At 34.3% G+C, this 15,292-nt stretch overlaps 1 protein-coding gene across 3 annotated transcripts in view; it reads left to right on the forward strand.

The window, feature by feature from the left end:
- LOC129744449 (kelch-like protein 17) overlaps nt 1-15,292 on the forward strand; it is a 170,431-nt gene that overhangs the window by 141,338 nt on the left and 13,801 nt on the right. For all 3 annotated transcript variants that reach the window (XM_055736969.1, XM_055736970.1, XM_055736971.1), the window contains exons 5-6: nt 744-865; nt 13,214-13,328. In XM_055736969.1, coding sequence (XP_055592944.1) covers nt 744-865; nt 13,214-13,328 — 237 coding nt within the window. The remainder of the gene's footprint in view (nt 1-743; nt 866-13,213; nt 13,329-15,292) is intronic.

The raw sequence follows: 15,292 nt of genomic DNA on the forward strand, positions 1-15,292 counted from the left end.
TTCCGAACCCAACAGGGCGTCGTGCCAGCCCTGATCCAAACATGACAGCACCGGAACTTCAATCGAACCCAACCCCTGGCAAACGGTCTCGGTCCCGAGTGTGAAATGGCAATTGTCAACCGGATCGAATATCCTGGTTTCCAATTATGTCAAAAGCCTCGCCTCACCTCGAATGTGCGAATTGTTGTCCAAGTGCTCTACCGCCAGGGACAGTTCTCTTGTTCGAGTACCTTTTTCTCAACATATTTGTGGATGTATCCATCTGTGTTTGCCACAAGTGGTCGATTGCCGGCTTTCTCGCCTCGAGGATGCTATACCTAACCTTTCAATTCCAACGTGAGGGTGCTATGCCATGAGCACCACCCAATGCTGACAATTTCCTAACAAACAACTAACTGGGGTCGTGTCGGTTGGAATCAAATTACGCTTTTCAGTAAGAGATTAAATCGCATTATCGAACGGCTGATTGCGTTTCGTTTTGTTCGGTAGATGGAAAGTGGTCTGCTTTATGGGTGTTGTTCGGGCAGAAGCTCGAGCCATGTGTTTTTTCGATTGGTTTCTTGTTAATTGCTTTCATTTATTTTGAAACATTCAGAATTGAGGTACTGAACATTTTTTTTCGAAAAATGAACGCAACAAAAAATAGTGCTTTATTTAAACCACAGGAACATTGTTAAATGTCTATTTCAAATAAATTTAAAACTCTGTTTGATGTAGGTATTATTTCAACTTTTTTTTCGCAGATGATATGTTAGAACGCAATCGAGACGTTGTAACGCTACATGACATCGATCCTTCATCGCTGAAGCAGCTGATTGATTATGCTTACAGTGGAGAAATTACCATCACCGAGGAGAATGTTCAGGTAGGTTTTTAGGCTGTGTGATTAGTAAACGACAATCAGCTTTCAAAAGCTATGAAAAGTAATATCAAAAACATATTGAATTTCTAAATGGCTCTAAAGTGAACATAGTTCCTGTAAGGCGAACTTGATATATAAAATGGGACTTGAAACTGTAAAAAAAAATCTTAGTTACGTCTCTTAGTTTTCCCTTCAATGTTATTTAGTAGCTTTAAGTAAACAACAGTTTTTATCAAGCTTTTACCACTGATCATACTGACACGATGCTAAGCACAAATGTCCTATCGTTTTCTGTCTAATATTACCACCTATCGTTGTCGAAAAATTGAAAAATTTGACCAACAATTCCCTGTAGGAAAAAATTACCTGTTTAGTACGATTGTATCGTCGAGATCCCCTATTTTTCCTTGAAAGTAGGGTGGAAAATTACTTTAATTTATCGGCCTTATCGGCGAAAAATGATGTCCTTTCTAGAAATGGTTTCTATAGTTTATGAAGGTTTGAGAAAATGATTATGTCACATGAAATTTATTTAAAAAAAATCATAACAGTTCAAAAAACTTTCTTTCATTCGTTTGATACAATATAAATTTTTTGTTTCGCTAACTTATTGCTATCTTTTTTCCTCTTCAGTTGTATTCCTAACGGTACAATCGACTTTTTTTTAAATATGTCTTTATTTGTATCAATTCATCATTACATTTATATTACATTATTACTTTAAATTAGGTGTTCAGCTCAATAATGAACTGTTCAGAGCCCTATAGTTAACTAGATAATAAAAATTTATTTATAAGATTTAAATTTGCTGAGCGCAATCAAGTATTTAATGTAGGAGAACATCCTGTAATGGCAAAAATATTTTAAACTTAAAACTAAAAACTATCCTAGAATTAAACTAATATAAAGAGAACGAATTTCTGCGATGGAAGCTGTCAAAAGCTTTTTCAATATCAAGAAGAGCAACTCAGATTTGTTAGCGTTAATTATATTAGTTACACTCAAAAGTTGATGTGTAGTAGAATGTCCATGACGAAAACCAAATTGTTCATCAGGAAAAATAGAATTCTGATTAATGTGAATCATCATTCTATTCAAAATAACTCTCTCAAATAGTTTACTTAAAGAAGGGAGCAAACTAATTGGTCGATAACTCGAAGGCTCTGAAGCATTTTTTCCAGGTTTTAAAATTGGAGTTACTTTGGCATTTTTCCATTTATTGGGAAAATAAGCCAAGTGCAAACATTTATTGAAGATTTTAACTAAAAAATATAAAGTGCTTTCAGGCAACTTTTTAATAAGAATATAGAAAATCCCATCTTCCCCTGGGGCTTTCATATTTTTAAATTTTTTGCAAATCAATTTAAGTTCATCAATATTTGTCTCATGAGAACTTTCAAATACATTTTGTTTAGAAAGAATATCATCAAATTCAAGGGAAATTTGAGCATCAATTGGACTTACAACGTTTAAATTAAAATCATGAGCAGACTCAAATTGTTGGGCTTATTTTTGAGCTTTTTCTGCATTCGTTAAAAAAAGTTTATCCCCGTCTTTCAAAGTAGGAATTATCTTCTGGGGCTTTTTCAGAATTTTAGTTAATTTCCAAAAAGGCTTTGAGTAGGGTTTTATGTCCTCTACTGCTTTGGCAAAGTTTTCATTACGAATGAAATTTAAACGACGTTTGATCTCTTTTTGAAGGTCGCAATAAATAAATTTCAAATAAGGATCCCTAGTACGTTGATATTGGCGTCGACGAATGTTTTTCAGTCGTATCAAAAACTGAAGATCATCATCAATTAAAGGTTGATTAAATTTATGTTTAACTTTAGGTATTGAAGCGGCTTTAGCATTGACTATTGAAATTGTCAAATTTTCTACAGCCAAATCAATATCTTCTATTGAATTAAGTGGAACGTTTACATTCAAATTACGTTCAATAAAATTCATATATCGCTCCCAGTTAGCCTTTTGAAAGTTAAAAGCTGATTTTAAAGGGTTTTCAATGGGAGTTTGGGATAAAGAAAATGTTACTGGAAGGTGGTCTGAATCGAGGTCCGCATGAGTAATTAATTGACTACAATGCTCGCCTAAATCCGTTAGAACCAAATCAATTGTGGAGGGATTTCTAATTGAAGAAAAACAAGTATGCCCATTAGGATATTCAACAGTATAATAACCTGCAGAGCAGTCGTTAAATAAAATATTCCCATTTGAATTTGATGAACTATTATTCCAAGATCGGTGTTTTGCATTTAAGTCACCAATAATAAAAAATTTAGATTTATTTCTGGTCTGGCTTTAAAAAAGTTTCAGTGATGGCAGCAATATGTATGTTTTGAGTTTTCAAAAATAAAAAGAATTCATCTTGGTTAGCCAGCAAAGATCTAGCATTCCAATTCATAATATTTAAACATCTATTTGGATCCATGAGGGAATCGTAAAGTCATAATAATTTTGTTAGCATAATTAAAAGAAGTTTGGAAAGCTTCAAACATTGAATTTGCTTTCAACATAAGTTGCATCATTTCTATTAAATTTCGATGCAAAAATTTTAATTTTTCCTCAGTAATCTCACCCAAATCAACAAAATTGTTAGGATCAGAAAATGAAGGAGAAGGACAAGTATTTGAATTTCGGGGATTTTCCCAAGCCTTCGCATGAACGTTGAGGCTTGGTTTTTTCCCATTTTTATTAGTTAAACCTGAAGAGGGCAACCCACTTTCAACCACCTCTGAGAACGATAAACAACGAGTCTGGGGAGCAGAATCAGCACAGGTAACATTAAAATCACTTCGGGTATTACCCAGCCGTGATTCCAATGTAGGCCGGGGCTGACCGCGAACAGGCAGGTTGTTTGTCGGCCCGACGTGTGAAGACGAAAAAGAGGAAGGAGGAGAAGAAACTTTTCTGGAAACTTTGGGATTTTTCCTAGAAGCAATAATTTTTGCCCTGATGGGACAGTCTAGCGAATTCGAGGAATGATTACCTGCGCAATTTGCACACTTAAAAAATTCTGTTTTTGGCTTATCACCACCAAAAAGGCATTTAGATTTTTCATGATCGAATGAGCCGCAAAACATGCATCTGGCATTCATTCTACAATTTTTAATGCCATGACAAAAAGCTTGACAACGACGACATTGCGTAATATTTTGAAGAAAATTGGTAGAAGATTTACGAAAAGGTTCGAATTTGACTCGACAATGAAACATAAGACGAGCCTTTTCAAGAATTTGCAAATTATTAACCTGATCCTTTTTAAAATGGATCAAATAAAGTTCAGGAGCAAAACCAACACTACTGGTATTATTCGTGTTGGTTCTTTTCCTCATTTGAATTACTTGAATTGGAGAAAAACCTAACAAAGAATTTAATTCAGCTGTGATCTCATCCGGTGTCTGATCGCCAGTGAGACCACGAAGTACAACTTTAAATGGACGATCACTTCTAGTGTCGTACGTAAAAAATTGGTGTTTTTTATTATTCAAATAATTAAAAATTTTTTGAAAATCATTAAAAGATTCCGCCAATATACGAGCAGTTCCCCTTCGACCGATCGGAAAAAAAAACTTCACATCCTTGACGAAAGTGACGATTTCTTTTCGAAAGGCATTGAAGTCAGGAATCGTGACCGTAATTGGTGGTGGAAGAAGGTTTCTTAGTACTCTTATCAGAATTAAATATGAATATTTCCTCATCACCGATGTTATGAAGGACATCGAATGAATTGAAAATTTCAACTTTTTTGGGCGATGGACCTGAATTAGGTTCGGCAATCCGTTTTCTTCCGGCCGTTGAACCGGCCGATGACTTCCCCAAACTGGAAAGAAAGAGAAAAATCTGAATAAAAGAAAATAAAAATAATTTTAGCACTGAAAAGTGTTGATTAAAAAACAGGTAAGGAAAAAATAAATAATGTAAAAATGTTCCTGCAGGTACACAGCAACGATACGATGCTCCGGCGTACGTGTTGACGACTCAACGGTACAGATGGAAGTGATACAATCGACTTCATTTCGACATGTACACGGTTTTATCCGAGTTTGTCCGGGTTTCAATAGGAAAAGCCCGTATTTATTCACTATATTTTCCAGAACAAAAATAAACAAACTGTGTAGTGAAAATTTTATATTTATGCGTTCAAAACGAAATTTTTTGAGCAAATTTTATAAAAATAAGCATGAGAGTTTTTTTGAAAGCCTAAAGTAGGTTTAATAAAAACTGCTAATGAGTTATGATGAAAATAATTTTTTTTCTTGATTTGTGTTGAGTAATTTCGGTTTACAATATTGAAATTCAATGATGAAAAATTCTGATAAGCTTAACTTATTTGCTATTTATTTTTTTTAAAAGAGACATACACCGTCTTAGCCGATATAGGCTTTACAGACTGAATAATGACGTGGACAACTTAAGATTAACATTTAACATCCAGTACCGAGATGGGAATCGAACCCATGCCATCAGTGGACCTAGCGATTACCGTCTTACCACGCTAACCACTCGACCACCGAGACGTACATCGTTTTTTATCCAACACCTTAATACAAACTTTTCATTTTTTTTTTATTTTTATTCACTTGTGTTCCCTACAGAGCAATTTTCTATTCTCAGCATAGCTATGTTTGATGGCAAACTATAACAGTTTTGCCATGCAGTTCAAATATTGATGACGCTTTTTATAAAATTTCTTGTGGTTTTTTAATTATTTTGTGGCAGGCTTATATTCAGAATATGGAATTGGTTTGCATGATTGTAAGCTATTTGCAGAGAAAAATAAGTGTAATTTTTTTACCGAGAATTTTGCAAAAATAATTGAAACTTTCCATTAAAAGCTTTTGTTTTGTCTGGATAGATTTTCGGATAAGAAATAGTCAAGACACCTTCTCTTGTCGACGACTAAAACTGAAGAGAGTATTTTATTGTCATTTCATTTCGATTACAGTTTTTACCGCGCAAATCTCATCAAATGAACATGAACAATAATTCAATGCCACGGGTAACATTATAGCAGCAGTCCAAACGAAGCAAACAGCTAGCAACAGCTAGTATACATCGAGGCGTTTTCACTATCAACTCAGGGTGACCAATAGTGATGAGATTCATCATACTGGCCACCTAAAACGACTGTTTTAAACATGGCTGCCCTATTTTTGTTTTGTTTTTGTCTTGTCGTTGATCAGCACAACATTTTTGGAACAGTTTTCAACAAGTCAACGAATTTCACTGTTAACAGAAATTACTGGATGTTCATGGATCAAAGGTGGGTTCGAAGAGATTAAACAGCTGGCCACCATCGAGTACGTTGAATTGAACCGGAATGGAATTTTGGCACACATTGTAACTAGGAAACCTCGGCACGGTAGCGGTCTACACTTGTATGTTCTGGATTAGCAACTTTAAACCAAGTGATCAGTAATAGGCACACGTACTTCGAAATGCTTCCGAAGCGGGTACTGACCGGATAGTCAGTACGGCAGGTACCCGAATGGCTGGTAGTCTACCTTAACCACCAGTACCTCCCATCCGGGCCGTATTACTGATCGGGAAGATGGGTAACGAGGGGGCCTTGGATCGGCGCTTAGGTAGGTAACAGCTTATGAAAATGGGGTCCAGGGTTAGTTACCAGGGCAGCTTTCCGTTTTGGTAGCAGTGATCAGCAATAGGCACACTTCCGAAGAGAGTACTGACCGGACAGCCAGTACGGCAGGTGCCCGGATGGCTGGTAGTCTACCTTAATCACCAGTACCGCCCATCCGGGCCGTATTACTGATCGGGACAGGGTTCGTATTTCGGGGGTCAGCGTGGTTCGGGTTGTTGCTGAACTGAAGCTGAATAATATCGGCGGCAGATCGAGTTGGGTACACCTACGTTGTTGGGTTTGGATCAATTTCAGGACGAGGTAGCGGAAGCTACCCAATCCTGGTCACGGCACCAATGTTTTGTCTGGATAGATTTTCGGATAAGAAATTGTCAAGACACCTTCTCTTGTCGACGACTAAAACTGAAGAGAGTATTTTATTGTCATTTCATTTCGATTACAGTTTTTACCGCGCAAATCTCATCAAATGAACATGAACAATAATTCAATGCCACGGGTAACATTATAGCAGCAGTCCAAACGAAGCAAACAGCTAGCAACAGCTAGTATACATCGAGGCGTTTTCACTATCAACTCAGGGTGACCAATAGTGATGAGATTCATCAGCTTTAAATCACATTTCTTAAAAAAAAGTAAAAAATACTTAGGCTGTTTTAACTTAAACTTGTTCAAGAAAACAAAACGAAACTTTTCATAGTACTCTCTGGAGCCACTGCCATTCCTAAATTTTGTCAGTTTGGTTATTACGTGAATTTATTCATACCCTCGATGTAATTTTATGGAAATCATTCTACATATAATTCATATTTCCCTTTCTTATCTTCTTTTTCTTTAAATTAAAAGTGTTAAGCCAAGCAAATAATTGTGAAAACAAAAACGAGTTTGGCTCCTTAAAACCTGAAGGTATGAGCCGTTTCAAATAAAGATTTACAAAAAAAAATTCTACATATATTCTTTGAGTAGAATAATATATTAACCATTCGAATCTTATGATATGTAGTGGTAGTAATGTGTGCACTAAATGAAATCAGAGAAGAATTTTTTTATTGATTTGATGCTCTACTCCTTGAGGGTTTATTTAGAGCAAGTTCACTAGTGTTGGGAAAAAGTGGTAGAAATGTTGACACTTGTAGCACATTTTGAAAACTTTACCATGCTGAAATGTAAATATTTAAGATCTTTGGGCGTTGAATTTTTTTTTGCAACACTGTTTCGATTTCAGCTGAATGAGATAGAATTCGAGCTAGTTTTGCATCACAGCTTACGAAAATATAACACATGCTGTTAAAAAATTTGGAGGCCGCAGATCTTGAAAATGTTTTTATATGGTAAAGTTTTCAAAATGTGCTACTAGTGTCGAAATTTCTACCACTTTTTCCCAACACGAGTGTATTTGCTCTTACAAAAGATTCAACAACAACAATGTCGTGGCATTTCTTTTTTAATTTTAGTTTATTTGAAACTAAAAAACAGAGTGGAAATATGTCAAATAAAAAACTGCATGTATCTTAGATAAGGCTATGATCATTTAGAATCCAGGCAGTTACTGTATTATAAAAACTATTCAATAGATCGAAAAACTTTCTATGGAGGAAATGAAGGTGTTAATATGACATTAAATGTAAAAAGATAAAAAATATTTATCAATGATTTCAAGAAATACTCTAACTTTTTCATAAAATCTTTTTTTTATCTTTGCACACTTTTTTCAGTCATGTACTGATTTATATTTTTTTACCACAGAAGCAAAACCATTAATAGTTATTTACTTGGTGTCTACTAGTCAGGCAACACTTTTTGCCTGCCGGAAATGGATTTTTGCATTATTTAAGGAGTCTGCATTCAGTTATCCCCAATAACCATAGACTTTTTACCATATTTAAGATCAAAGGGTTGCATTCCGATGGTTGGTTTGAACTTCGTGTGGATCCTAGAGTGGCTCCCCAAGCAACCAAAAGTCACATATTTACTTGAATGAAGGCATTGAAAGTTACATATTGGCTGACAAAGAGAATCAACTGCCCATTTCCCTTTAGTGAACTTTATGTACTCATTCATGAACTTGAAAGTTGCAACAGTGATTAATATGTACGTTGTATGTGACTTGTTTTGCCCAATTCCCATTAGTGAACTATATGTGCTCATTAACGAACTTGAAAGCAGCAAAAGTGATCTATACGTACGTTATACGGGACTTAAGTCACATAAAGGGCACAAAAGTGCTCAAACGGGATTTGATTAGTCACAAAAAGTGCATTGATGTGCTTTCAAAATCAAATCACCTCTTCGAGTTTTAGTTTCAGTTAGAACAACATCTAGGCGTGGTCTTGTGATAGCGTGTTCGATTCTCAACTCGAAGGTCGGGGTTCGATCCACAAGCCGGGCAAGTTTTTTTTCAATAAATAATTTTGTACTTGAGTGACCATTCTGATGCGATATATTTAGGAAATGTAGGAAAGAAGCAATTGAGCAATTTGTCGAATTTGAAATCCGGCGCGTGGCATCATGGCGGCACCGGTACAAAACACAGTAAATAATCAAGAGAAGGTGATTTGAACCGAAGCCAACGGTTCAGTTGAGATAGAGAGAATTTTTTTTGCTCATTTTGCGATTTTTTGGAAGCTGAATTAAGAGGCCGCTGGAAGCTGAATAGAAGATCATTAAGACTTCTTTGGAACTTGAAAGTATCAATAAGAACTTAAATTTTGAGCTGCATAGAACGTACTTCATATCAATGATGGAGCTGAGTAAGCGTTTTTGTACCTATTTTATGGGACTTTTGGTTGCTTGGGTCCTTATACTTCCTAATCATTTGGTCCGAAAAAATCAGAAAAAATCAACAGTTCATGAGCTTTCAAGTCAACAATGAAGAATTTTCGAGGCACAAAATGCGTAAAAGGAGCAAATTTGTGCAAGATTATTTTTACCATGTCTTTTTGCATCGTAAATATCTCAAACACACGTCAACTTAAAAATCTATCAAAAATAGGCAAGATAGTCCTTCTTATAACTAACACAACGCGACTAAAGTTTTCCAAGCTCTATTAAAGTAGCTATCACCAAAATAAAGTGCCCGGATACTCAATTATCATAGCCTAATGACACTTTAATATTTTAAAATGTCATCAAAATATCAATAAGTGCTAACTGAGTCTTTAAATATATTTGAAAACAATCTATTCATGACATACGGTCCTGTGGGTGAATTTTCATAGCTATTTAGTGATTTTAAACAAAAATTTTGTTATATAACTTCTATCGCGGCAATACGAACAATTTTACGAACTTTTTTTATATCTAATTAAACGCAAAATTTCCCCAGAAATGCCTGAAACCCGTTTTTAAAAATTTGCGTAAAATGCGTATCACTATTTATTTTAGATAACTCCATTCAATGATAAATTAAAGTTTACTCTCTGGAGCCACTAAAAGAACAGTTTTTATCCGCTTGTTCGTTTAACCATTTAAATGAAAAACAAAAAAGAAATATTTTTTGATAAGTTTTCTACGACTCATGTCACTTTTGTTAACTATTCTGATTTATTATTTAAATATTATATATTTCGTTTCAGCCCTTTCAAATAAATCTTTCTCAATACTTATTCTATATGATGTTGAATTTTGTGCAAATTTTTAATAGCATTTGAAGCTCCTAATAACTATAAGTGAAACATTTCATAAAATGCAAAAATTCTTAGACTGTGTTTAACTTGAAAATCAGTTACCGGAAAACATAAACTTGTTCAAGAAAACAAAACAAAACTTTTCATAGTACTCTCTGGAGCCACCGTCATTCTTAAACCCTGTTCTTTTGGCTATTACGCGGGTTGATTCATACCATCTAGGTAAATTTATGGAAATCATTCTACAAATTTTGTTCAAGTAGAATAAAATATTATTCATTTGAATCTTATGATATGTATTGTAGTAGTGTTTTTTTTATCAAAACGCAGAGAAAAGATATTTGAAAGTTAAGATAATGATCTCAATGAAATCAAAGAAGAATAAATGTTAAGAATTTGATGATCTACTCATTTCTAAGGGTTTATTCATAAAGGATTCAACATCAATGTCGAGGCATTCTTTTTTTAAATTTTTGTTAAATAAAGAACTTTAAAATAGAGTGGAAATATGTCAAATAAAAAACTACATCAATTTTGACAGCTTGTAACTTGATTCGGGTGCATCCAAATAAAACAATTTCTTCGGAAACCCTCAATGAATTCTTAAAATCTTCAAATCTGCATTATTACTTTTTATCATAGACGCACCCTGAAAGTCCAGGAGAAAGACTCCCCAATCAGACCTTGGGTGTCAATTTGACACTCCTCGCTTAAACCCGCTATATCTCTCTTGTTTCTCAATCGATTTTTACATAGTTTATAGTTTCAGAAACCTCGTAACGAAACTCAAATATGTTCTTAGACAATATTTACCTGAAACACTTCATTTTTCCTTTTTTTTCTGAGCAGGGAAAAGCCCGCTTTAGCTTTATTCAAAGTCTAAGAAAAAAAATCTAAAAAAAAATCTTCGCAAAAAAGACTGCAGATTAGCTACGAAATGCTCGAAAAAAAATTTCACTTGGCGTCCAAAGAAGCTTAAGTTAGAAACTATACATTGTAGATATGGACATTTTTTTTTAATTTCAAGGTTTTTAAGATCATGACCACAAAAAATTAAAAAAAGGGATGTAAAAACCGTACTTTTCAATCAATGAACCGTCAAAATTGTTTAGGTCACACCAGATAAATTTCTAAAAGAGGATTGAAAAGTTGCATTCTTGGAACATATTTGCATTCTTGGAGTGTTAAAATACAAAACACAGAATTTTTGACGAATTTCCAAAGCTGATTTTTTTGACAATTTGCATTTTTTCAGATTTTCATGCATTAATATACAGCTTTGCACTGGATTTTGAGTATTTTAACTCAAGATTTCCGCATTAATTTTCTATTCACCAGAAGGTCAATTTCATATCGATTCTAGTAGTGTAATACATTTTGTAGGTTTCTTAAACTATACATATGGTAAAAATCGGTTGAAAAACAAGAAAGAGATATTGGTTTTAGTCAGGAGGGTCAAATTGACATTCCAGGGACTGTAACGGACAAAAAAATTCAGGGACGGATTTGGATTAATATTCAAAAATCGCAGCAAATTTTAATGCGTGCTACCGGAATTCTTTAACTTATTTGAAAACAATCTATATGGTCCTGTGGGTGAATGATAATAGCTATTTAGTGATTTAAAACAAAGTTTGTCAAGGTTTGGAATAATACGAATTCAATTTTATAACTTTTTTTGAGACCTTTTCAAAACATTCGAAACAAATTCATACCTATTTTAATGCAAAATTTCCGCAGAAATGCCTGAATTCCCTATTCGATAATTCGGGTTAAATTCGAATCATTTTTTTTTTATAAACTCTATTCAACGATAAATTAAACTTTGCTCTCTGGAGCCACTAAAGGAACAATTTTCACCCACTTGGTCGTTTAACCATTTTTAATGAAACACAAACGTGAAATAATTTTCGCTTAGTTTTCTGCGACACATTGCATCTATGCAAAGTATTTGGGTTTGTTATTTAAATATTTAGTTTTTTGTTTCAGCCCTTTCAAATAAATCTTTTTCAATACTTGTTCTACACGATATTGAAACTTGTGCAAATATTTAATAGCGTTCGAAGCACTCAAACGTGGTTTGAAATATCTTGTTAAGCATTTATTTTGTTCTCGCCTTTATCTACTTTGGTAAGATGAATGAATTTCCGCTCCAACAGTTAATGAAAACTGTAAGCTGTTCCTCATGTATGCCTAAACGTAGTGCGATTTTTTCATTTGAATGATTATGTTCTGGTTTGAAATAGCTCGAAAATTATTTTCAATTATGATCTTATAGCTAGGTTGTTCGCCTTTGATCTCTAAATCTGAATTGATTTTTTTTTCGAAAGACATACACCGTTTTGGCCGATTTAGGTTTACAGAGATTTGGGGCGATCCCTCTATTTGTTATTTTTTTTTTTGCTTTTCTGGGGTTTTAACACTCTCGTATTATTCATCCCTTAGCCCTCTATTTGGTCTAATATAAAAAATTTTGATAAATAATGAAAGGGTCGAATCACGTACAGAGTCGATTTTCGAAATTATACCTGCTATTGGCACAAATTGTTTTAAATTCAAATGAAAAATTTGAACCAGATCAGTGCATACTAACTGTAAGTCCTAAGCATACCTTGAACGTCTACGCGAGTATATGTTATGATATAAATCTGTAGACAAATTTAAAATCACCATTTGGGCCATCTATAGCCAAGCAATGATTTCTAATTTTCCCCATCAAGTCCAGTATTGTAAATTACAATTTACAAAAAACCTTCCGGTGTACTCTCTGGAGCCACAATTGTTAAAAAAATGAAACATACACCAAATCATCATCAATTTGGTGTATCAATTTTAAAGTATGAAACTCTCAAACTGATTGAGAGCATTAAAATATATTGATTTCTTAAAACTTAGTTACGCCCTGATTTGGAGCTGAGATAAGATTTACAAGAGTTTTGTTGCAAAAAATTTCAAAGTGTTGAGCCAATAAAATTCATATAAAAATAGCTTAGCAATAAATAATTGAACTGTAATAAATCGAAAAGAAACCTTTCGTTACACTCTCTGGAGCCACTTTTATCTAGAAATAACATAACAAAATTTTTTTGAACATCACAAAATATTTCTTTTTATTCCAACCAGGTCTTACTGCCAGCATCAAGTCTACTTCAAATCCAATCAGTACGGGAGGCATGCTGCAAATTCCTGCTTCGCCAGCTGCATCCCTCAAATTGCCTCGGAATAAGAAGCTTTGCAGGTAAGTCGTATGTTTTCCCTTTTTAAAAAATCATTAACCTTCTTCCAAGAAAATTTTTCCTGTACGAAAATATCAAGTTAATCCTTAGATAAAAAAAATCCTATTCCTTCAATTCATCCACCCCAGAGCGTTCTATCTGTGTATTTATAAATTCCTTAATTGGTCGTTTCGGGCTACTCAATTATCGGGAGGACATAACCGATTTCGGATACCCACCTTAAAGGGAAGGAAAAAAACAGGAAATCGGAAATAACCAAAATCCGCTCAAACGACACCGGTCGGACGATGGTCGATGCTGGGCGGATGTTATCGTTAGGATGCCCTCGGGGCTATTTGACGATAATGACCCAATGAAGATGATTGATAGCCTCTTTTTGGAGCTAATTTTGCAGCCACTAAAACGATCAGCCGTACAAGGTTGGTCTTTGTGTTTGGAGGGGGGCCTTTTTTCGGATGCTGAAATATGTTATGGAATAAAATTCATGTCTCTCGCGTGAGTTTTCATTACGTCGTACGAAAATAAATGTAAACAAACGGTTTTATCAGGAAAAACTACAAAAACTGACATAAACAAGTCGCAATTTCTCACCATTTAGATTATTTGTAGCCTGGACAACATATTCTGTAATACAAATTATAAAGTTGTTTTATGGCTAGGATTACACAAAATACTAAATTTCTAAATTTTAAATCTTCATCTGTTATCTATCTATGAATTTGATGGAACTTCTACCCACCATCTAAGTTCAAACTTTTGAATATGGGAGCAGATAAATATTGACCTATGAAAAACTAAGATAAGTAATTACTTTCCGATTTATCAAATGGCAATTTAACCCACGCTCAATCGTCGAATTGTAGATAAAAATCCCACAATCACAATCCAAGTGACAATCCTGTAACAATTAATCAAAGATGTCAATTGGGGGAAAACAACCATTCAGAATATGTCTCTCACGTTGAGTGGGGATAGCAGCAAATCGCAATGCAAACAGAAGGATGACATGGGCCTTGGTGGCCGGGTCGTTTTTGCTCTAGTCTATTAGGTTGATTGCATTTGCTTTTTTTTTTTTTGTTATGAATTTCTACGGTGAAGCTATTCTAAAAATAACTAAGAATTATCTCCATTTTACATTACATATTTTATTGAAATATGGATGCTCTCTTCAGAAAACAAAAAAAAAATAGTATAACTTTTAAAAGAAATATTTAAGCCAAGTTCATAGACGCTTACCTTAACTGCTTAACTGTACTAGTGACTACCAGAATGCCTGTTTTTATTAAATCCCTCGCTTGTATCCCGCGTGAAAACTTCTATTCCCACACTCGTTTTCTGGCAACTTTTTTACGCTTTATGGTGGTGTTAACCTTTAATCAGAACAAACAGCTTCATTAAAAATTCATCACGCAAGTTATCCCTAGTTTTTGAAAGCACGGAGTTTAGTTTATCCATTTTAATGCTGGCAATAAACTAAATTTACAAGATGTAAGTAATAAAACGTAAGCATCATGGTTAAAATGTATTTGTAAAATCAAAAATATATTCATTGCATCGCTCATTTCAAATCAATTTTTTTGTTTTGATTATAGTCGTTTTAACATCTTTATGCCATTCGCGGCTTTATATAATGCCGTTTTCGTTTTTCTCCACTAGCGCGGGGCAAAACTTTTTCTGAATAAACGAACAGAATCGTTACCCGGGACGATGCAAACATATGGTTGCTATACTCACCCTTATGTTTACCCCAACACTGACAACTTTTACGGGGTTCAACCTCCTGCTTGAGGTTCAAATCTCGGGCAAAACTAGTGGACTTCTGAATTAATAACCGAACATAATAACATCAGTTAGGGCAAAACTCGTAGGTTACTAGGTTGCCACTGCCAATAAACGAAAACTCTATAAGTAAATTTCTACAAAATCTAGTTCAACTATCCAACTAACACTTCCAATAATTTGATAA

The sequence above is a fragment of the Uranotaenia lowii genome, chromosome 2 (assembly GCF_029784155.1).
Source record: "Uranotaenia lowii strain MFRU-FL chromosome 2, ASM2978415v1, whole genome shotgun sequence".
NCBI classification, from domain to species: Eukaryota; Metazoa; Arthropoda; class Insecta; order Diptera; family Culicidae; genus Uranotaenia; species Uranotaenia lowii.